The sequence below is a fragment of the Dendropsophus ebraccatus genome, chromosome 1, assembly GCF_027789765.1.
Source record: "Dendropsophus ebraccatus isolate aDenEbr1 chromosome 1, aDenEbr1.pat, whole genome shotgun sequence".
Lineage (NCBI taxonomy): Eukaryota > Metazoa > Chordata > Amphibia > Anura > Hylidae > Dendropsophus > Dendropsophus ebraccatus.
Genome location: NC_091454.1, coordinates 100,581,294 through 100,604,789, shown reverse-complemented (window position 1 = coordinate 100,604,789; position 23,496 = coordinate 100,581,294). Strand labels below are relative to the sequence as shown.

The 23,496-nt window shown below is 39.2% G+C and overlaps 1 protein-coding gene across 15 annotated transcripts in view; it reads left to right on the top strand.

Annotated features, from left to right (window-relative positions):
* NRCAM (neuronal cell adhesion molecule) overlaps nucleotides 1–23,496 on the top strand; it is a 153,054-nt gene that overhangs the window by 89,986 nt on the left and 39,572 nt on the right. For 12 of the 15 annotated variants that reach the window (XM_069976004.1, XM_069976003.1, XM_069976001.1 and 9 more), the window contains exons 3-14: nucleotides 561–666; nucleotides 2,017–2,213; nucleotides 4,810–4,932; nucleotides 6,060–6,230; nucleotides 9,170–9,226; nucleotides 11,635–11,746; nucleotides 15,377–15,561; nucleotides 18,275–18,406; nucleotides 19,333–19,476; nucleotides 19,606–19,714; nucleotides 23,069–23,235; nucleotides 23,321–23,468. In XM_069976004.1, the coding sequence (XP_069832105.1) occupies nucleotides 561–666; nucleotides 2,017–2,213; nucleotides 4,810–4,932; nucleotides 6,060–6,230; nucleotides 9,170–9,226; nucleotides 11,635–11,746; nucleotides 15,377–15,561; nucleotides 18,275–18,406; nucleotides 19,333–19,476; nucleotides 19,606–19,714; nucleotides 23,069–23,235; nucleotides 23,321–23,468 (1,651 nt within the window). The remainder of the gene's footprint in view (nucleotides 1–560; nucleotides 667–2,016; nucleotides 2,214–4,809; nucleotides 4,933–6,059; nucleotides 6,231–9,169; nucleotides 9,227–11,634; nucleotides 11,747–15,376; nucleotides 15,562–18,274; nucleotides 18,407–19,332; nucleotides 19,477–19,605; nucleotides 19,715–23,068; nucleotides 23,236–23,320; nucleotides 23,469–23,496) is intronic. The other 3 variants (XM_069976005.1, XM_069976051.1, XM_069976056.1) reach the window with 1 other exon arrangement.

Here is a 23,496-nt window from a genome sequence, read left to right as displayed (position 1 = left end):
CTTTACAAATACTGATTCTCTTGTGGAAAAAAGTACAAGACAAATGTAAGTGTTTGTGCTAAGCGGCATGCTGAAAAGAAGTAGCTTGTTTTGCTGCTTTAGTTGCATTTACATATGGACCTGTGTTTGCTGTGGTTATTCACTGTATATGTTCATTTTTCTTGCTCCAGCATTTCACTTGTGTGTTGATTTTGCAGTTGCTTCTTTATATCATGTATTCTTCCTCTTCAAGTGAAGCTCATTTAACCTCTAGCAGCCTGTGTGAGCCGGCCACTGAGAACCTACAGGCCACTATAAATAGTAGCTTGCATTCTGCTGAGGATCCAGCAGAATAAGCATGCATATATATTTTTTAGTCCCTGAAGCCCTAGAACTTCTTATCCTAATTATTGAGTGATTCTGATTACTTATTTTTTTATCTATACTATTCTGAAATAAGTTGAACTTCACTTTAAGAGATTTAACCTTTTTTTATGCTATATTTTAAATGTAAAATTATAAGTGTATGAAGATTATTATTACTCTTATTTTATCATTATTATTTAAACTTACTTTTGTAGTGCCTCAGCCTCCAACCATTACTCACCAGTCACCAAAAAATTATATTGTGGATCCAAGAGAGAACATTGTGATTCAGTGTGAGGCAAAAGGAAAGCCCCCGCCAAGGTACGCTATTCCTGCTGTATGTGTTCATTTATCTTGGTATAACAACATAATGGCTGCTTAACCTGCTGCATATCAGTCACAAGGCCATGTACTTTCTTTTATGAGCAAGGTGAATATGAATGTCCAGCATTAACCCAAGCTGCACAAAGCTTTGTTACATCAGGATACATCACATCACTCTAGTGGGAATGAGATTAGACATGCCGCCTACAGGCAGGACTATGTTCACCGAGATTAGAGTTCACGGGAGATGAAAGTAATTGAGCTAACGAGAATGGAGAAGATTGGATGTCTTTTTGATGTATAATATTTGTTTGCATCTCTTCATAAGCTTATTCTTGGCAACTAGTCAGGCTATGAACGCTATAAATAGGATGGAAAGTCAGATTGATGGTTAGGTAAGAAAAAATATATGCTTGAACAATTGTCTTATCAGGTTGGCTGATACATGATATGACAACCCTATGGTCGCAAATGGGGGCCATCTTGTAATGACAAAAGTGCACATTTAGCAAAGCCCTGTTTATGGATTTTGTCTGGTATTTTTCCCCACATTGATTATAATAAAATATCCACCTAAAATGCGCCTAGAATCCGAGTCCTATTCAAATTCCTTTTCAAGAACTGACATGTGAGATTCTAGGGGAAATTAGGCAGTGACTCTTGAAATTCTGCTCCAAGTCTGCTTTAACTAGAAATTAAAGAGGAATTGACAAGGATTTTGATGAGGAAATGACAATAATTTAACAAAGATGTTTAATGAGGATTTTTCCTCGTCAGTTCCTCTGGACATTTTATTTATACATTTACTTTTTATGGGCAAACCCCTAAGGTAAATGTTGACTAGACTGATCACTTGCAAAAAAAATCTGCAACAATTCCACATGGATTTTGGTTTTACTGTAGTAGAGGTACCCACCCACGGCAACCTGAAGATGTTTTTGAGAAATCCAGTATATTCTACTGTATAAAGTTAAACGTCAACTCTTAAAGAAGACCATGCCCTATCATCTGTGCATATTCATCTCTCTGTTGTCCGGACCAACATAAAATATAAGTTTGCATTGCAGTTTTGGGCTATGTTCACACAATGTTACTCAGATGTATTTTTGGACGTTGTCATTCTGAGGCCAATATTTGTCTGTATTATGGCCTCAAATTGAGTACAAGGACATTGTCAACATAGCCTTGGGTGGGTGTCTGAAAAAGGTTTGTCTGTATTTGGGTATGTTAACACAATGAAGGTCCACTGGGGATCAGCTGCTGCTGATCTGAATCACGTGAACATTACCTTTACAACAGTATTTAAAAGTCCAACATCACATTACATGGAAATGATTTTGTCTGCAGTTTCACCTGGACACGCAATGGCACACATTTTGACACAGAGAAAGATCCCCTGGTAACTATGAAACCCAACTCAGGAACTCTTGAAATAAACATCATGAATGGTGGAAAGGCAGAAGCTTATGAAGGAGAATACCAGTGTACAGGCAAAAATGACCGTGGTACTGCTGTATCAAATGTTATCTTCGTCCGTCAGTCCAGTAAGTGACCATTTTAAATTCTCATCTTGAGTTATTGTTATTACTTTTTATTATTTATTGCATCTTTATATGATGCTTTTTTTCTTTTACTGTATGTCATGACAACATAATTCCTGATGAATACACATGCATATACATAATTAAGTCACCAAATCCTAGTTATATGTGCTGAACATTTTTTATATTTATTTTAGCTATAAATTTATTTTCTGTTTAATTCTCTTGCTTTTCTTTTCTTTGAATAAAGACATCTTTAAATTCCTCAAAGCCATCTTAATAGAAGGTAACGACAAACCACAGCCCAGGTTATGTACTGCATGAAAGTGCAAACTTATCCTCAAATTTTCCTATTTGTGGGACCCCCAAAATGTCCTTTTCTCCTAAAACGATACAATCTTATTGCTGAGATTGTAGAACACAATGCTAATGGGAAGTAAACCTGGGTAATGTGTCCTGCTGGACAAGAAGAATCTCAGTGTCTGCCACAGATAAATCATTGAATTGAAGGGTCAAGTCACATTCCCATACAGCCCTTTTTGCCAAAACTTGGTTCAAATCCAAAAAGTATTTGTCTTCTCTTTTCAATATGCTTTAAATTTAGGCGACTCTGTGATATTGCACCATTGAAATAATTCTAGGATTATTTTTGGCACTACTCAAGGTGGAATCCCCCAATGTGAAGGATAAATTACATTGTGGAAATTGTGGGCTCTTGTACATTACCCAGTGTTTATCAACTAAAGATACCTTTTCACCCACTGCACACATTCCCTGTATGTCATAAGTACAAATCCTTTTTATTCTCCTTTATTCAAGCCATTCACTGTTCAACCCAGATGTACTGTATTGCCAAAACTCATTCTTCCCATTTACATAATGACATTATGTACACAGTGTAACATTACAAACTGAATGCCATAAACATGCAAGACTCATGTCTAGCTTACATGGACCGTGGAGAGGCGAATAAAACATTGTCAACTGTGCGGTAATTTATTGTGCCATTTACTTGTTGGTGTGGGTTATCATACGGGCATAGAGAAAAGCTGCTGCAGTTATTAGTAATAGATAGTCAGATAGAGGTCATATTGAGATCTCAGTATGATGCTTACTTTCAGCATGTAAGTGAGTTCAGAACACTTATATTGTATTTTCCAAACACTGCAAGAAGAGCATGTAAATGGAAAATCACAGTTTGAGGACTTTCTTCACAGTGAGACATTCACTTGTTATACAAATAACAGAGTACACAGCCGGCCAAATGATCCCAAAGTGCACATTACAGAAGCCCCATATTTACTGTAGATGAAGTGAGGTGAGTGGGAAGGCTTCTGTGCCAACAACCAGCACGTTGGAATACATATTCATATTGTTCAGATTATGAAGGATATACTATAAGCCTGATTTTAAAACTACTTTTGTAGTTTATAATAATGTCTTACAAATAAGTGGAAACAAAATAGTATTAATCATTCTTTCATACTTTTTTCTCACCTCTCACCTTTTTGCTGAAGAAATCTGCCTAAAACAAATACATATTTGTGAATAAAGCCTTAGGCTGTTTTAAGTTGACTTTGATACTGTGATGGTCTGTTTGGTTCAGTATTAACGGTAGGAGGTTGGAATATTACGATTAAAATTCAGACTAAAATGTGCTTGGATTTTAGATGGCTAAAAGCAGCCAAAGGAGCAGAATACATGGAGACGCAGGGGTGGCTCTAAGTCCTGATCATTGTGTGCCAGCAAACTGCATCTACATGTGGTCCACAATAGCTGTACAGTGTCTCTGATGTTGTGATGATAGTGTGCAGCTATTGGACATCTCGTGTGCCGACACTTCGGGACGTAGACCCACCCAGCCATGTCTCGGAATGGTGAGTGAGGGACTGAGAAACTTTCAGCGCTGGAGACCAGAAGGCTTTATCCAAGTGAATGCTATCCTAGCAGCAAACCTGCTGGAGACAGCAGCAACTTTGCAATGGAAAAAACACAGCAAAAAAAAAAACCCACAGCACTGTGTCACTGCAGTGATCCCGTCCATGGTCCGTGATCCAGGGGCATGTGACCATAGAAAGTCACTTTGTGTGTGCACTTATCTTTAGCCTACAGTGTAATATTGTGGAAAACCTTGATGTAAAGATCACATGCCCTTCCACACACAGCCTGATATGGGGTCATGCAAGGACACAAGCTTGCACCAGTCAGCGAGATCGGAGATCGCTTGTGGTGCCTTTAAAAGGCACGATTAACTGCATGGTGGGGCCACATGAATGATCACTGTATCGTTCATAGGGCCTCAAAATATATTGCTATTGGCCGCACATTTCCTGTTTACACATGTAGTTGTGTGGCCGTTATAGGGGGAATCTCTTGCTTGAATTACACAAGTTTGTTTGTTTTTTATTGATGTTCATTGTCATCATAAAGTAGTCATTAGCAGAAAGTATGCTATATTATAGAAGGTCATTTACACTACCATTTCTCACAGATAAACCACCTTCAAGAATAAATGGATGTACAGTTGTTTAGCTAGTATTTCTGGTAGAAGGGAATAAAAATAGTATATAACATAACTCTCTGAGGTTCTCTTTCACAGGATCGCCACTTTGGACTAAAGAGAAGATTGAACCTATTGTAATACAACAGGGCATGCCACTGGTTTTGCCATGCAAACCTCCTAGGGGTTTACCTCCACCTATCATATTTTGGATGGATAACTGTAAGTAATTTTCTTTCTTTTAGCCTTGAATGCTTCAATGTATACTTTATGTGGAAACAATGTACTACTGACTGCTGCTTTGAACCTAGTCCATCTTGAAGAAAATAATCAGGCTATTTGTGCTGTCCTCTCTGAAGCAGCGTATAACAGCGGTAGACATGCTGATTTTAGTGATGTGTCACTTACTTTTCATGTTTTTAGCTTTGTTACATTTTATTTGTTGTGCTCACCTGCAGTTTTCTATCCAATTCCACTCCTGGATACATGGGATTGCTGCCTCACAGCGCTGACATTATGCTGTAACAAAGGTCTTCAAAACGAATACATAGCCACGCATCACTGAAATCAGCATGTCTGTCTTTACTTTGTGCTGCACTCAGAGAGCACAGCATAATTATATATATATATATATATATATATATATATATATATATATACTGGAGAAGTCCGTCCACAACTAAAAATCCCCTGCAGTTCGGCAGGGAGGTTGCTTTACCCGTCCCTGTAACGCTGCACCACCACCTCTCTGACAGCCACCGGACTTCATTTTCTCTTAGCTTCCTAGTACGTCACGACCCTGAGAAGAGTACCCGCTCAGCCAGTGACTACAGCAGTGTCTCACCTCAGTCAGCGACTGGCTGTGTGGGCATTCCTGAGCCCATATTGTGATGGTGCAGGAGCATGAGCCAGAGGAGGCCACCGGGGGTCCGGGAGCGGCAATACAGGGCACAGGGATGGGTATTAGAGATGAGCGAACCGGTTTCGGGTTCCAGTCGATCGGAACCCGAACAATCGGTATTTGATTAGCGGGGGCTGCAGAACTTGGATAAAGCTGTAAGGTTGTCTGGAAAACATGGATACAGCCAATGACTATATCCATGATTTCCACATAGCCTTAGTGCTTTATCCAACTTCAGCAGTCACCGCTAATCAAATGCCGAAAGTTCGTGTTCGGATGGACTCAAACATGCTCCAGGTTCGCTCATCTCTAGTAAGTATACATTATTTATTATGTTCCCACGCCCCCCTGCCTGCAGTGGATTTTTTGTTGTGACCCGGAGTTCCCCTTAACGTATCATAAGCTTCCCTATAAAGACATCAGAACTAAATTTTCTTTTGTCTCACAGCTTTTCAGCGATTACCTCAGAATGGAAGAGTTTCTCAGGGTCTAAATGGCGACCTGTACTTCTCCAACGTTCAGCCACAGGACACACTGGATTCTTACATATGTTATGCAAGGTTTAACCTAACTCAGACTATCCATCAGAAGCAGCCCATTTCTTTAAAGGTTTTAACAAGTAAGAATATTTCTCACACTGTTCAACTTTATATGAGTTTAATCAGAAATAAAATCAAACTCATTGGTGTGTAGATATATGAATAATAATGTCCAGTATTTACAACAGATGACATAGGGAAACAAACCTGGAAATGAGTGCATATGTATAATATGGCTGTTACTAACGTAAGATAAATGTTCTTTAAGCTAAGAGAGCAAAAGACAGCAAAGTCAGAATACACATATGATGGCATATAAGGAAATGACTATTAAATGTACGGCATTAACTGTGATTCTAATATGAAATTACAACATTGGCCCAGATTTAGACCATGTTCACACACTGTATATTTTCAATAAATAACGTCCATATTGAAAGATTACAACACCGGACGCTATTTTTTGAAATGTGAAATAACATTATTTTTTATGGAACAACGGCTGCAGTGTATACACTCTGTATACACTGCGGCCGCACAGAAAACTGACATGTCTATTTTGTGTGGCCGCTATTTATTGAATAGCCATGCACACGATGTAAAGTACAGCTCCGGCCGTACTTTACATTGTGTGCTATGGTTAATTGGAGTGCAGGCACACCTGAATGTGCCCGCTTCCCAATTAAAATAAAGTGATGTTCATCCGGCTGGTACTGCAGTACTGGCCGGGTGAAGAACACAGACAACGGCCTTGTAATACAGCCCTAAGGGCAGTAAAATAAAAGAAAACTGTGTGTGTAAACAACTAAAATATAACATCTGTTATTTGCAATAGACATCCAAAAAATTTTTTCATAATCATTATTTTGATATCCGCGCTGACAACGTCTGTCATTTTATTCACTGTGTTCACTGGTCGGCCAACATTCCATTGACTTCAGTGCATTGCATTGAGGTCCAATAAACAGCGGCAATAATGGACGTCTTTTTAAAAAGAAAAGGTGAGGAGAAATCTCAGTCTTTCCTTTATGACCCGTTCCCTGTTTATAATCTGTTCCTGGCTTTGGCTTTAAAAATCTGTCAGATAAATCTGCCTGTGTAAATGCACCATTAGTTAGTCTAGTCTAACTGCACTTAGACAGTTTTAGTACATGTGGGCTATTGTATATTATGTGGCTTAAATGTATGACTGCAATCTGGTCAACTTTTCAATCTATTTTTGTCAAGTCATATTATTTTATAAGGGGGGTGTTCACATATGTCATTTTTATGCCATTGGGATTTGTATTAAACAAAGTGAATTTATAAAAAAAAGTATTCTTTGTTTTTAATCCACTTCTAATTTTACCTTCAAAAACGGAATAAAAAAAACTTCACAAAAGTGGTATGTGTGAAACCACCCTTTGTTGCTTTGTAAATTTTATTAAAAGAGTTGTATGGTGTTATAAAAATAATGCTGAAATGTTAAAATAAAGGCAAATAACGTCTGTTTTTTATGCTTATGATTATTAATAATGGCTGTTATTTTGTAACAACAGCTGTTATTTGCCCTTATTTTTACATTGTGGAAACATAACCATATCTACATTTCCTGTAGCCCATACTACTGTGTAACAACAGGTTGTATTACAGACTTTGTATACTGTTGTTATTACTGGAACTTTAAGATGTGGCATATATGGAGGGGGTGTATATTTATAAACAGACTCTGAATTTAGTGGTCCTAAGATCTTCTTTTTAGAATTACATTTTCATTCAGCATGTATATTACAAAGAGCAGTGCTTTCTCTTCTAACTTACACAATCTGCCTTACTTTCCTAAGATTGTAGAACCTCCTTGAGGGTGCCTTCACACCTACCGGATCCACAGCGGATCTCATTTCTGCAGATTCGAAGCGAGAACCGCTGCGGATCTGGTACCATTCACCCCTATGATAGCACATATTCGCAACGGGATTAACATCCCGCTGTGAATATGTGCTTTAACCCCTCGCTGTCCGCAGCCCGCCACCGCATTAGCCCATCCTCGGCCGCATCCCCCCATCCCCCGCCGCATCCCCTATCCCCGGCCGCATCCTGCAGCCCGCCGCCGAGAGCATAAAGTACCTGCTCGGCGGCGCGGCTGCAGTGAGGCTCCCGGCTCTGGTCCCGCTCAGGCTGCTGGATGCGGCGGGGGATGGGATGATGCGGCCGAGGATGGGCTAATGCGGCGGCGGGGCTGCGGGCTGCGAGAGGTTAAAGCACATATTCATAGCGGGATGTTAATCCCGCTGCGAATATTTGCTATCATAGGGGTGAATGGTACCGGATCCGCAGCGGTTCTCGCTTCGAATCCGCAGAAGTGAGATCCGCTGTGGATCCGGTAGGTGTGAAGGCACCCTGAAGGGGTATTCCAATGTCCAGTAGCATAACCCCTGTCCACGGGATAGGGATTAAGGAGGAGATTTATCGAACATGGTGTAGAGTGAAACTGGCTCAGTCGCCCCTAGCAACAAATCAGATTCCACCTTTCATTCCTCACAGACTCTTTGGAAAAAGAAAGGTGGAATCTGATTGGTTGCTAGGGGCAACTGAGACAGTTTCACTTGACGCCATGTTTGATAAGTTTCCCCCATAGTGTCTGATCCCAATGGTGCAATCATTGGGACCCCCCACAATCTCTTTAATGGAGCTGTAAAGATGAGCATGTGCACTGCCACTCATTCATTCTCTTTGAAACTCTTGAAAATAGGCAAGTACTGTATTCAGCTATCTCTAAAGGCTTTATAGAAAGTGAAGGCTGTTGTGGTGTGTATGCTCCTCTTGCCACTCCATTTAGCTGCGAAAGTCAGGTCCCATGTAGGAAACCTCAAGGGATCCCAGTGGTTGGAGATACATTTTTGGGGACGCTGGAAAAGCCCTTAAAATCATATTTACTTAGCATCTTAATTTTGACAAACATCGATTCCTTCACAGTGCCTTAACTTGTTCCAATAGTTGTGCTTTGCTGAGAAATATCTATATTGTTTTATTTTTTTAGTGGATGCAATCAATGAAAGTATAGCTGCTAATTTAACTGAAACTGATTTTTATGGTGGTGAGTTTTAGAAAAAAAAAGGACCTTATTGAGTATCTCCTTTAACACTATAATAATTAAACATCTTAACCATCTCTGCATATTCTTCTTTCCTCCTTGTCTATGTCACTATAACAATTTTAATATACTGTATATCTTTTCCTTCCACGCCAAAAATTTGTAATAGAAATAGGTGTGATGAATCAGCATATGGAACACACATTTTGTGTTTCTAGAAAGTAGTGATTGCTTAGTTACAGATGAATGAAGCTAACACTGTAATTCATACAGTTGTTTTTCCAAATGCTTCTATATCTTCCCTGGCTACAATCAGTTATAAATTAAAAAATAATACACCAATCTTTTCATGAATTCAAAGTTGGTTCTAAATATAGAATTCCCAGGAAGATTACTTACTATGCATACAATACAAAACAATGCTGTATAAGTGGCTGTCAAAGGCCGTAATTCCAACAATTTTTCCCATTGTTTGCTAAAAATGGTCTGCCTAATATGCTCACTAGGTATGAGGCACATTGTTTAGAAGCTGTATAGTAATGATTCTGTTATCAGACACAAGCACTTGTTTCCCGAGGTATACATAGAGTAGAAGAGTAGAGGATATCCCATACCTATATAGGAAAAAAAAAGTCCTACTTAAAGTACCCACAATCTGCCCACCCCAAACCTCTTGTACTTTCAGATAGCTGCTTTTAATCCAAGATCTCTCCTGGGGTCCTCTCGGTAGGTGATGCAGTTATTGTCCTAAAAAACAACTTTTAAACTTGCAGCCCAGTGCCAAATGGCCGTGGCCTAGAGTGTGTGTGCATTAGGCTGGCACACCCTCTCTATCCCTCTTCCCCGCCCTCCTCATCATTAGAAATGCCCCAGGCAGGTATGTTGCTATTCATCAGCTGTGAGAACACGGCACATGGGCTGCATCGTTAAGGCACCTGTGCAGTGTTCACTGCAGAGGGATAGAAAAAATCCTGCCAGTGGCATTTCTAAGGAGGAGGAGGGTGGGAAAGAGGGACGGACGGGTGGTGCAAAGTTAGAACACGGACACTCCAGGCCACGTCCGTTTGGCACAGGGCTGCAAGTTTAAAAAGTATTTTTTTAGGACAATAACTGCATCACCTGACGAACGGACCCCAGGACGGATCTTGGATTAAAAGCAGCTATCTAAAGGTACAAGTGGTTTGGGGGGGACAGATTGTGGGTACAGAGTCGCTTTAAGTTTACACTAGAATGGTTGGAAAGAATGGCCTCAGCAGAGGTCCACCATGAGGTGCAAAGCAGCAAAAGGAATGCATGTTACACAGGCTGTTGCTTTTTCGTTTGTATATATCTTTTCAAAAATTGTATGAGGTTATTCCTCGTGCGCACTAGAACTCTTGTTCGGTGTTGGCTTTTCTCTGGAAGTCCATTTAGTCCTGTTTGATAAATACATTGTCCCATACAGTTCACACACTGTAAAATGAAGAGGAAAAAAGTCTGTAGTTTATTATTATTATTATTTTTTATACCCTATGTCAAATGGGATCCATGTATTTTAATTTTACAATAGTTTTTTTTATTATTATTATTTCATTTTACAGTGTGTAAACCCAACCTTAGTCTAAATTACATAGCCGTGTATGTTTTAGGTGGTCTGTTTTTTTTGCAAATAATGGCAAAAAAATGTGGAAGAAGGTAACTGCAATTTGATTTTATTGGACACAATATATAATAAAATATCAATAGCATAATATGAATTTAGAAGGGTATACCTGTAATTATGTTCCGCTCTTCATGTAAATGCATCTTTCAGCTGTAATGGTGCATGACTAATTGGTATAACTCTATTACTTGATGAATATTTTATTGTAGTCTCAGCTGGAGATATCAGGGGCAGGAGCTTAGCTTTAACTTTAAAGTTTCAGGGCCGCAACTTAAATTCCACCAGGGTATTACACCATATTTCTGCTTTCTTACTTAGATAAAAAATGTCCCAGGGTTTGCATAATCAAGTAAAATTGTATATTATATTCCCTTGTCAAACCAGTGCATGGAAACTGACATAAATAAGGCATGAAGCTCCATGGGGTAGCTCATGGTAATTATTCGATGATACACACATGTGAGCTCTCATTACCAGGAAGCTCTGGCCCATTCCTAGGAATTTTTTTTTAGTTTCTTAAACATAGTAATTTAATAAATGTAAGGAAAGAAAAGATGAGTAGACTTAACCCTTATTTCTTTAACTGTCTTTCTCCAGGCCACTAGTATATGTGTTGTACTAATATCAAACATCTGAAGATCAACCTTGCATGCTTTGTATGATAACATAAGTGAACTCCTTTCTAGAATTCTTTTCTGTCTAATAATTTCTTTCTTGTTTATCGTCATACCTTTAGAGTGGTTGTTTTAACCTTTCTTTTACCTTCCAGATAGCCCTGTTGATAACAGACCTCCAACCTTTTTGACACCTATTGGCCACACAAGTAATAAAACTGTGCTAAAAGATCAAGTCCTCTTACTGGAATGTATCGCTGAAGGGCTGTAAGTTGCTGTGTATTTATTTATTTTTTTACTTTTCCGGTGTGCTCTGGCCATCAATGCCATAGCTATACATGCATCTGCTTTGCAATCTATTGTTTATTACAGCAGGGCCCCCATCTGTCCTGTGTATTGTAGAATTCTAGCATCTTTGCACAGCCTATAGCCACTGCTGATAAAATCTTTCTGGACATTCTACAAATGCATCTTTAGACTAGGGTCATGATCATGATTTATGGCAGTCATTATCAATAGATGGCCACCTTTTCCCACTAAATGAAGGCCCATTCCCATAGCGGGAACATAGCCTCAGACTGTTTAGTTTTAGTTTGCACCATGTTTAATTTGGCTTAGTTTTTTGGACATTTGTTTGGACAATTTTGGTGCATTTTAACTACACCCCTTTATGCAAACCACCCCCACTTTTTCCTATGTCCTGTCACTATCAGAGTTCAAAACTGTAATCTTTTTATCTTTGTTTTAAAAATAAGTAGCAGATTAAGCTCCAACATGCACACATGCTTTTTTTTAATTTCCCTCCATTATGTTGCTTCTTTATTTCACCAGTATAGATTACACATGACATGTGTAGAACAATATTCTTTATATCATCTGGAGTTACATTATTGTTGCAGCCCTTCTAGAAATAAACACGTCAGCTTATATACATATAATGTATCTGTGTAAAAGAGCATACTCTTATTGTTGTAGTATTTGGGGGGCAGAGTCTTCAGTTTGTAGTTATTGTGGTTAAATGTCAGGGAAATGAAACAATAATTTATTGAATTCAATAGAATGTTTGGAATCTTCTCCTATTATTGCTCTGCCAAATGCTGAATTGCAGACTAGATTCTAGATGTATATACATAGATAGCCTTACACAGTAGTAGAATTATAAAACTTGCATAATACATCTTACAGTGAAAGAATTGATCCTGATGATTTATACTCCTTAATGATGCAATTTATTATACTAGAGATGGACTGTACCCTATTAATGACTCTTCTTTCAATTTATTGGCAGAACCTTTCTCTGTATGAAATATGGTGATAAATAAAACAATAGCTGCTTTTAAGATTAGTCACTTGAAGGCCAGCTTAACCTCCTAGGCTGATCTTCTTTATTGCCATGGTAACCAAAGCGCCTGCTTTGAAATATTAGTGTCCTCTAATGTAGTGATAGAAACAAAAAATGCTCTCTTATTCTTGATTTACAACCTGGTTTTAGGCATATCAGCATGAGCCTTTGAGTCACGTCTAGAAAATTGGTCATGGACAATATTGTGGGCAGTAGATAGTTGCTAAATATGACCCACTGGCTTATATTTCATTGTCTGAACAACTGAAAGATCAGGGATTATATACAAAGTAACCAATGACTAAAATGTAACATTGGGAAAAAATATGCAGACCCATCAGTGACTATATGTCGTACAGGCTGTCCAGATTGGGGAGTGGATCCCTTTAAGCCTACATAGTTATATCTAGGACTATGAAAACTCTGTGAATTCACTGTACCTATGATGAGACAAAAGTCAGTATCTGTAATCTGCTAAGTAATAAAAGCTATAGCCAAGTCAATAAAAAAACAACTCCTTTTGTTATATGATTTTGCTGTTTCACTCAGGATGCCAGTATATTATCCTAAAATGCCTTATGGCATAGTGGACAAATTTGGTGCTGCAGAGGATACCCTGGTAGGCCCCCCCCACCCCTCCCCCCGATAGTAATGAACCCAGATATTTAGCAGAAGGCAGAATGCTTTTGGAGGGTACTTTCCAGCCATTTGCTTTCTATAAAAGCATTTTTCTCATGAGTTAGCACACATTATTGTATCTGGGTGGTATGTCCTTCATACACATTGATAACATTTATAGAAGATCTTTCTGTATTGAGGGGATAATTTCCACTAATGGGCTCAGGGAACCAAAGCACTGGCACCTGACTACATGGACACTATATTATAGCTGTGCAATTGATGTGTCCTGCTCTGCATACTTCTCTTTCACACCTGTTTTATTGACTCTGTATTGTTCCTGTCCCTAAATGACACTGTAAAAAAGGGCATAAAAACACAGAATATCATTAGATGAAAAGGAGTGTTATTGTGGCTTGAAACAAAAGAAAGCTCTGTTATTCAGTAATTAAACTATTGTATTTCTACAATCTGGTTCCACATTCATCTATTATGTTCTCTGACACTCTGTAGCCTTTTGTGTCTTCTGCCTCATTTAATTTAGTGGAGAGCACCATTTGTATGTACTACAGGAACTCACACATAGCTTTTATGACACAGTTATCACTTATTTTCACATACAAGAAGTTCCAGAAGCATCTTTTGAGTGACTTGAGTTTTCTTATTCCTGATTTACAACTGCATGACCTCTAATAAATTGGTACAGTGGACTTGTGACTAAAGAATCAATTCTTATAAGGGTATTTTAGAGTCCTTATTGTATTCTTAAAGTGACACTGTCACCCCCTTTTTTTGCATTCTGATATCTCTTCACAGGTGTAAAGGGTAAATTTAGCGGTTTTCATACTTTATTTTATATCATACGTCATGGTGCTTGTTCAAGTAAAAAGTCATCTTTTATCAACTGCAGATTGTGTTAAGTGGGCGGGGCCTTGCGGCATTAGCACCACTTAGCACTGCCCACAACAACAGTTTGCCCCGCCCCCTCGCCGGCCATTGGGACAGGCAGAAAGGTCTAGACATCTTTACGTCAGCCAACCAATGGGCGTCAAGGGGGGAGGGGCCAATGGTGATGTTGTGGGCGGGGCTAAGTGGCGTTAATTCTGTGAGGCCATGCCCACTTAGTACAATCTGCAGTTGATAAAAGGACACTTTTTACTTGAACAAACACCATGACGTATGAAAAACATTACATTTACCCTTTACACCTGTGTAGAGATGTCAGGATGCACAAAGGGGGTGACAGTGTCACTTTAAGAACTGGACTCCCTAACGTAAAATTTAATCAAATGTAGGTATTGCTTTGTGGTGATCTGAGCCCCACTTACTTAAACAGCAGGATGTTGTAGCTCTTGTAGCCATAGTATGCGGGTCTAAATGTGGCCTAAGTGTGAAGCTCTCTATTAGAGATACATGTATAACACATATAAACTAAACAAAGCACAACTCTGTTCCACTCCCTGCCACTCCTCCTCAGGTGTTAGGAAAAGCTGGATCCAGTCCTGGGAAACTGAGAGAAGTTTCTCAGGACTGCATCCAGCTTTTCCCGGCAACCGGGGAGGAGCAGAACAGAGTGCTTTGCTTCATTTGGAGAGGCAATTTGCTGATCTTTACTCTTTATGTTTGGTCCAGATTTAGCATTGACTTCTCATTAAGATCACATACAAATTAAAACTAAAAACTCACATTTTGCAATGAAATAGTATGTCACAATGTACAGTATTAAAACGTACCTAGATTTAGGGCCCTACTTCATGAGACACTTATCATCTGAGGGCCAATCCATCAAAAAAAAATAAATCATCATCTGTCAGTCACATAGAATCCCCTTAGGATGCTAGCATTGGCCAATATGTATAGTGTATACTAAAACAGCCATGTGAAATGGATAGTAGTGCAAACTACTGGGTGTTATGTTTTCTGCTTTTCTCTTGTAGCCCAACACCAGAGATTCGTTGGAATAAAGAAGGCGCAGAACTACCCAGCAACAGAGTCTTTTATGAAAATTTTAATAAAACACTAAAAATAGTTAGTGTGTCAGAGGAAGATGCTGGCAAGTACAGATGTACAGCTCACAATAACCGCGGGTCCATTCACCATGTAATTACAGTTATTGTTAAAGGTAGGTAATAAACAAATTGCACTACTGCTACCACACTGAGGAATGCAGATAAAACCTAGTAATTCCAACATTGTCCTTATGGTAAAAGTAAGTGTATTCTAGTTCCGTAGTTAGTTAGTTTTTTTTTTTTTTTTTGAGCAGTGATTTCTATTTGAAGTTTTATTATTTTGAATTAGAAAGGTTGTGCAAGCAAAAGGACGTATGTCAACTTTGTAAGCATCATATAGGATGCACCAGAATGCAGCATCAGTAAGTGACTGGACATGGAGCAATTTAGACAATGTGAACAAATGTAACAAGAGTATCAAAACAGCTAGGAGAGGCCTTACAAATCTACAAAGCAAAACTGCTGGGTAAAAGTATCTGAAGAAAGTTACATATTTGGGTGAAACACGAAAAGAGAAACAAAAAAGGGTGGGGGATTATATCCTGGGATTAGTTCTGCAAGAAAGTAATAAATGCTATTCCTGGATTAGTGTAACTCCTCCAGGAGGCATCCTTTGCTCACCACTTATGGTCTCGTTCCCGATTCTGCCTGCTCTTCTGCTGCAGCAGGTGTCTACTGGCATCCTCTTTCCTCCCAGCTTGGGCTCCATGTTTCTGGCACTGCTGCACTGTGCGGCACTGTGCTCTAGGGTGCATACCCACCCTCTTAGATTTTCAAGGACAGCATACTCTTTACTGTTCTTTCTCCACCTATCCTTTTTCTCCAAAACCTATTTAAAACTGTTCCACACATTCCTTCTTGTCTTAGCATTGTTGCTTTCTTGTGCTCTAGAGCTAAGGTGTGTTTCCTGTGTCTGCTTTTCCATTTATCCCGACCCATGCCTGTTCCGTTTGCCTGTCTAACCTCTATAGTTAGCCTTTCTGTTACTGACCCCAAGTATTTGACCTAAACATGAGCCACCTGCCCTGAGCCTCAGCCTGTGTAGACTATGTCTCGGGTACCACTCTAATCTCTCTTGTTCTCTATTAAGAGTATGGATGTTAATATCTGTATTTTCTCATAGAAACCAGTTAAAAGAGCAGATACAGCCTGTGAATGGAAATTAATATATTTGTAGCCAGCACGAGCCACATCTAATGCAAGCACACTGTTTTCTACTGTTGACGGGCTAATGCGAGAACAGATGTACTTTGTATGAATGTTTTTAAGGTTCTTCTCTTATCTTGTGCCAGCTCTTTGCATATACAGTTTATAAGTGCCAACCTACCATTGTGTGCCAGTTTTGTGAATTTGGCGCACATTCAGTATTGTGACATTTTTGCCAATGAAAAAGTATTGGAAAATGGTGCCGTTGCTAATTGTGTGCAGATAGAAGTCAAACGTTAATTATATTTCTCTTTTGCTTTTAAAAAATTTCTTGGCTAGTCCTATGACGGGTAAAGTGAATATAGGATAAGCCCTGATCTGGCAGCAGTGGTGCTTAGTCTCTGGCATGTTGTTTGGGGAGGATAGGTGTGCATGAGAAACCGCAGGCATACACGAATAGCTAAATGAATCCATTTTTAACATCTTTGTGCTGAAGTATTTTTTACAAACAGCTGATGAGATTTATTAAGCCCTCTAAACAGAGTGGAGCATAAAGACCCATATTTTCTCCAGCGTTTATTATCCTTTTTCAGAGTAATGTTGGAGAAGAAGCTGGTTACCATGGTAATCATCAGTAATGCTTTCTATTCTTGTCCAAGTGATTTACTCTGCAAAAAAGCACCGAGCTTCCTATGCTGTACTGATGGGAATTGTGTTTCCTATGCATACAGAACATGTATACATATGTGCAATGTACACAAGACTCTGTCCAGGCAAATGGATGGCTTAAATAAAAGCTAAGGATCTGTAGAAGGGTCATATAACTGATATTTCTGTTATTTGCATTGTCGGGGGTGTCTTTTCTGTTGAATCGTATTTGTTCTGTAAGTTGTCCAGACAGGGCTCTTTATCGCTAAAAAGGAACCTGGTACTGGTATAGACTGCTAATAATGCTGGAAGCAAGCTTGTCATAGTTTAACCCCCTTTTAATAGAAATGGGCCAAATAGCTTTTTTAGGATCACTATGTGCACTGGCTATACAGGATGTGTAAATAAACAACAAGACCGACATATGCAATGGAAAAAGGAGTGCATTATGTAGGTATCTTCAATGCTGATATTAGACGGAGCATGTTACCAGCTTTATGCCAAGGGCAGCATTAAATGCTGTGAGGCTCCCTCTATACAATGATGTATGAATCACTGTGAAATGATGTGGCTTTCATAGGAATCATAGTTATAAAGCTGGCCTGGAACGGGTCTTTGAGTCATTGGGGCCGCCCCCAGTTGTTTCTCTCCGCCTCACCAACCTTGATTGATAGTTAACTCCCTATAGGAAAATAGTTAGAGCTCTATTACTCAAGGTTGGCTGGGCAGGGAGAAGTTATCGGGATTGTCCTCATGACCCTGATCCCTGTTACCAGCAGCCTAGTGAATCATACATTATTGAACAACCTGTTGGTGTTTCATGCTGCTAGTGGTCCAGACAGCATAAAACTTTAATTTGTAGGTCATCCCACCTCCATGAACACATTGGATGTTCTCTATAACATTGTTGCACAATGCAGAATGTAAATGAGCATTGAAGTTATTCAGCCTGTAGTCATATAGTTTACTGTGAAATTCCTTTTCTCTGCACAAGTACTCCAGTCACTAATGAAATATTAATTTCCCTTCTAGCTGCACCTTATTGGATCACTAAACCTGAAAATCTCGTACTGTCACCTGGAGATGATGGGACATTGATCTGCAGAGCTCATGGGAATCCTGCTCCCAGTATTACATGGTTAATAAATGGAGTTGCAGTTAATTGTACGTAAAGAATTCTGACGGCATTTTAAAACAATGTAAAATTATTCTTTATTATTATATTCCATCTTATAAAGTCATGGTATATCACTCAGATATGCTATCACTTTATTAGCCTTATCTTGGTGGTACCATATAACTTTATGAGATGGAAATGCCTGTTTAATTGAAAAAAAGCCCCATCAAGCTACATGCTGTATGCAAATCCAGAAAGTTTAACAAAAAAGGTTTTTCCCTAATTTAATTGTATAGTCTTCATTTAAAAGTCTGGCAACACATGAATTTAAATTCGCTTTAATGTAATATTTAACAGAGGCAATAATTTAAAATATTCATGATAGAAGTCATTGCCCTGTAATAGTTAAGCAAATAGAAGGGGTTGTCTGGGGAGCAAAAAAAGTCCTACCTGTTGTGTTCTCTTGCAGGCTAAATTAAACATATATGCCATGTCCAGCAGCTGCCCGATGATGCTCTGTCCACTGACATCACACATGGGCATGGTTTCACCCACACTCAATGATTGTGAATACCACCCATTCACTTTCATCTTATAATGTGAAGAGAACAGAAGTGAACTTCGGAGTCAACTCCTTTAAATGAATAAGATCTGGTTCAATACTGTCTGGTATAAGTTTAGACTAACTATTAGTGACTCAAAGACCAAATTTTAGGTGCATTTGTGGCAAATCTAGGCCATAACATTTACTGAGGCCACACCCCTTTTACCAAGGCCATGCCCTTTTTTGCCAGACTCGGAAGAAAAGTGCCTAGAAAGTGTCTAAATATGGTGCAAGCCATGTAAGCTTTTGTCCACAATTACGCTACAATTCTGATCATATCCAATTGCAAATCTTGGCCAATGACTGTAACTATATATTCCCCAATGTTATTACTTACCTAAACAGTTTGTATTTGTGTTGTATTTGCAGTGGCTCCCAATGACCCAAGCAGGGTGGTAGATGGTGATACCATTATTTTCACTAAAGTGCATGAACGGGCCAGTGCAGTTTTCCAGTGCAATGCTTCAAATATTTATGGCTATGTATTGGCAAACGCGTTTGTGAACGTACTCGGTAAGTTTATTATTTTGTAGTTTAAATCAAAAACTGTATGTTATGTTTGTTTCCACAATGTATTTGTTTTTGAGGGTATTATTTTATGAACTGTCGTCTTAAGTAGATTTTACTTATTTCATGTTTCAGCTGAGCGGCCACGGATTCTTTCGGCACAAAAGGTTTATCAAGTGATTGCCGATACACCTGCCTTGCTGCACTGCAAATCTTTTGGTTCACCTGTTCCAACTATAGAATGGTAATTCAACAGGATTACTTATAAACCATTTTTTTTTTTTTAATTGGGGGGGGGGGGGCGCTAATTTGTAATAAAGGGTGTTATGTAAAAAGTAATGCATATTTACAACTCTATGCATGCATCTATATGTATCACTGTATCTCTGTGTCTCCGATATTATCTGGAGCCATGCAGAGCTTTCAGCGGGATTCTGCACAAATCTAACAGAAAAAGAAAACATTGTTTCTTGGGGTGAGTAATTCTGTACATGTGGCATCCAACAGGGCCTATATGGCGGCACATAGAGACTATACAAACTTCCTGCACTGCTGTACACCACTCTGCTCTGTGCATAGGGCCTAAAAATGCAGCTGTTTACAATTTTCATCTATGAGGCCCAATGGATTATCATTTTAGCAAGATACAGACATGCAGATAAAGTATCTCTTTAGAGCTCCTCGAATGACTACTGTGACAGGACAGTAATCTCTTACCATAAAAACTGTCTGGCCTCCAAAATAAATTGAGTAATTCAGGAAGAACATGCAATAATACAAATCTAGCATAAATGATCATTGGAGTAGTTGTCCCATCACATCTATGATAAGTGTTCATATATTTAAAGAGTTCATTCATTAGAATTGGAGAAGTGTAAAAGAAAATCTAGGTAGTATATGCCTGCGTCAACCATTGTCACTTTAGATTCAGATGATTAAAATGTCCATCTTTATTATAACACTTTGTGGGAACATAGCCTTTAACTACAATTCGCATACAATAGTTAATTGTTGTGAATAGTCATTATAAAATGAAAAGTGATGCAATTGTTATACATAGCTTCTGCTTCAGTTTCTCACTATCTTGATGATAGCCGCTTTTGTTTTCAGGGTTCAGCTGGCACAGACACAGGGCTTGTGCTTAGAATTTACACCTGGGTTAATTGCCAATGAACACGACACCTAGGGGGGTATTTATCAAACTGGTGTAAAGCAGAACTGGCTCCGTCACCCCTAGCACCAATCAGAGTCCACTTTTCATTCCTCACAGACTCTTTAAAAAAAAATGAAAGGTGGAACCTGATTGCTAGGGGCAGCTAAGACAATTCTACTTTACACCAGTTTGATAAATCTCCCCCCAAGTTTGTCAGAAAGTGGCAGAAATGGGGAGTCAGAAAGTTTATCAGAAAGTTGTTGCAGTAAAGATAACAAAGAAAAATGCGCTTCCCAACTCTAAACTTGTTACATGAGCGGTCTAGTTTAGAAAGCCTATTTTTATAAACCCTATTTGGGAATTCTGAGATAACAGTGTAAGGTCATCTATTGAGTCGAGAACAGTGGCAAAACACTTTGGGCCACATGTATCATCCGGCGAACGGATGATTTTCGGCGGAAAGTGCCGATTTGCGTATTTTTTTATACGCAAATAGCCGCTTTGCGAATAAAATATTCGCAAATCGGCACTTTCCGCCGAGTACGCCAGGGGGCGGAAAAAGGGTGGAAAGTGGGCGGAACGGAGGCCGTGGACTCAGAGTCCGCGCGATTTATCATCCGTTCCAAAATGTATGCCGAAAACCTACTCCAGTCCTCAGCTGGCGTAGGTTTTCGGCGGTGCGCAACGGCGCGCACAGGATTTATGTAGAGGCAGTCCGCCTCTACATAAATCTCCGTAGCGCCGGAGCTGCGGGGGCATTTTTACGTCCGGCGTAAAAAACGCCGGACTTAATAAATGCCTTCCTTTGTGTTCTGTAGGACTTGTCCTGCCCTCCTTTATACAGACAGTCCACTCATTTGGTTTAATTTAAAACACATTGGGGCTGATTTACTGACGTATTCCCAACAGTATTTGTCCATTTTCCACGTCAGTATAGTGTTCTGACACATTTACTAAAGGTGTATGACACAACCTGACAAAAATCTAGACAAACCCATTATTTTCATCCAAAAACCCGCCAAGTGGGCGTGTCTTCGGTGTCTCAGTATATTAAGAAAACTGTCATTTTTTTTAAAGGTTTTCTAATAAAAAAACAAAAACACTTTTAGTGTGGCTGGATGGTTGGATTTTAGTTTTGTCCTGTGAAAAACCTTCCAGATTTCCTTAGGGCATGTGCCACAAAAAAACACACACAAACTACAGCATAACAGCCTAAAATTGACACATTGTTAGTAAATGAGGCCCATTGGGTCTGCTGGAAAATGTAATTCTTTCTGCCAGGTTTCCCCAGATTACAGCTGATCTCTGGGTTTTCCAGCAGGGAGACCCTTTGGATGTCAATGGACTCTTCTTACAAGTGGGGATTGTCCAAAGCACCAATCCATTTACAAAGCAGTTTTCAGCTTCCCTTTATTGCCCGTATAGCAAAACAGAGAGTTCAACTTGTATTTTGCCATTCATCACAAAGATAAAAATAGATAAAATTTAAATATACTCCTCAACACTGAAATTTCAGTACCAAGATGTGCCATAACAGATGCCTTCTGTTGGTTTATGTGCCAGTTTTCATCACTTGTTGCAAACTGAGAGGGACAGAATCCTTGAACTGAGAGACTTTGTTTTATCACTCCAGCAGATCGTTGTGTACATAGGCCAAGATGTCAGCTCTGTTCAAGTTTGTGTGGCTTAGTGGCTAGGAGACCAAAGACTAAGTGGAATGACAGCAAAACGTGCACAGAATAAAGGCCTAGGGCATCTAACAGTGTCTTTACTAACTGCCAGAAAGTGCCTGCACAACATTAGGTGTATAGGGTGGGGTGGTATAATGTACCATAGTCTTCATTCCAGGTACAGTTATAGCTCAGGATTACATTGATTTGGTCCTGGAACCAGTGATATGGCCATTTCTCCAAAGTGTCCCAGGAGCCATTTTCTCAACACAACACTGCAAAGGCAGCACCTTGTTTGCGCTACTGTGAAAAGCCTGCATGGTTCTCATGCTCGATGAGATATTTGAAGATTTTGTTTCCATTTTTTTTATTTGCATATCATTAACATATCCATCAGACCTGTGATTTCCATAATTCTAAAACTTTTCCACATTGCTTTTGCTGTTTCCAAGCAGATGAGTTTATTTGATCAATGTGCTTCCAATAGAGACTTTACATATTTAAAAATCACTGTTCCAAAAGAGCTCAGAAGAAATGCAGAGGATGGTCTTAAAATGGTAACACGAACTGTGGAGTAATATTATTTCCTTTTGTGGGCTGTAACCAAAAAAGTACAAAACAGGTTTCAGTGACATTTTAATCACAGATCTTTTATGTGTGAATACCATATGTACATTTGCACATTTCTAGTCTAGAAATGAATGAACTAGATGTACAGTATCCTTAGTTACTACCATATGAGATAATGGTTGTTATTTTACCCTTTTGTTTGCAGGTTTAAGGGTGTGCAGTCTAGTGTTCTGCGTGGAAATAGCTACATCTTCCATGACAATGGGACACTGGAAGTACCAGTGGCACAAAAAGACAGTAGTGGCAGATATACATGCATAGCAAGAAACAAATTGGGCACAGACCAAAAAGTAATTGAGCTTGAAGTCAAAGGTAATACATCACATAATGCATTCGCTGGGCTTAAAAATATGTTGTTGTGTTTCTGCACATTATGAATATTCTGCTTTATTTCTAGATCCGACTAGGATAATCTCTCAACCAGAATACAGGGTTGTCCAGAGATATGGCAGCACATCCTTTGAATGCAAATTTAAGCATGATCCAACATTAGTAGCGGAGGTGATGTGGCTGAGGAATAACAGTGAACTGCCAGCTGATGAGAGGTATGTTCTGCAGTCTAGACTCACAAAC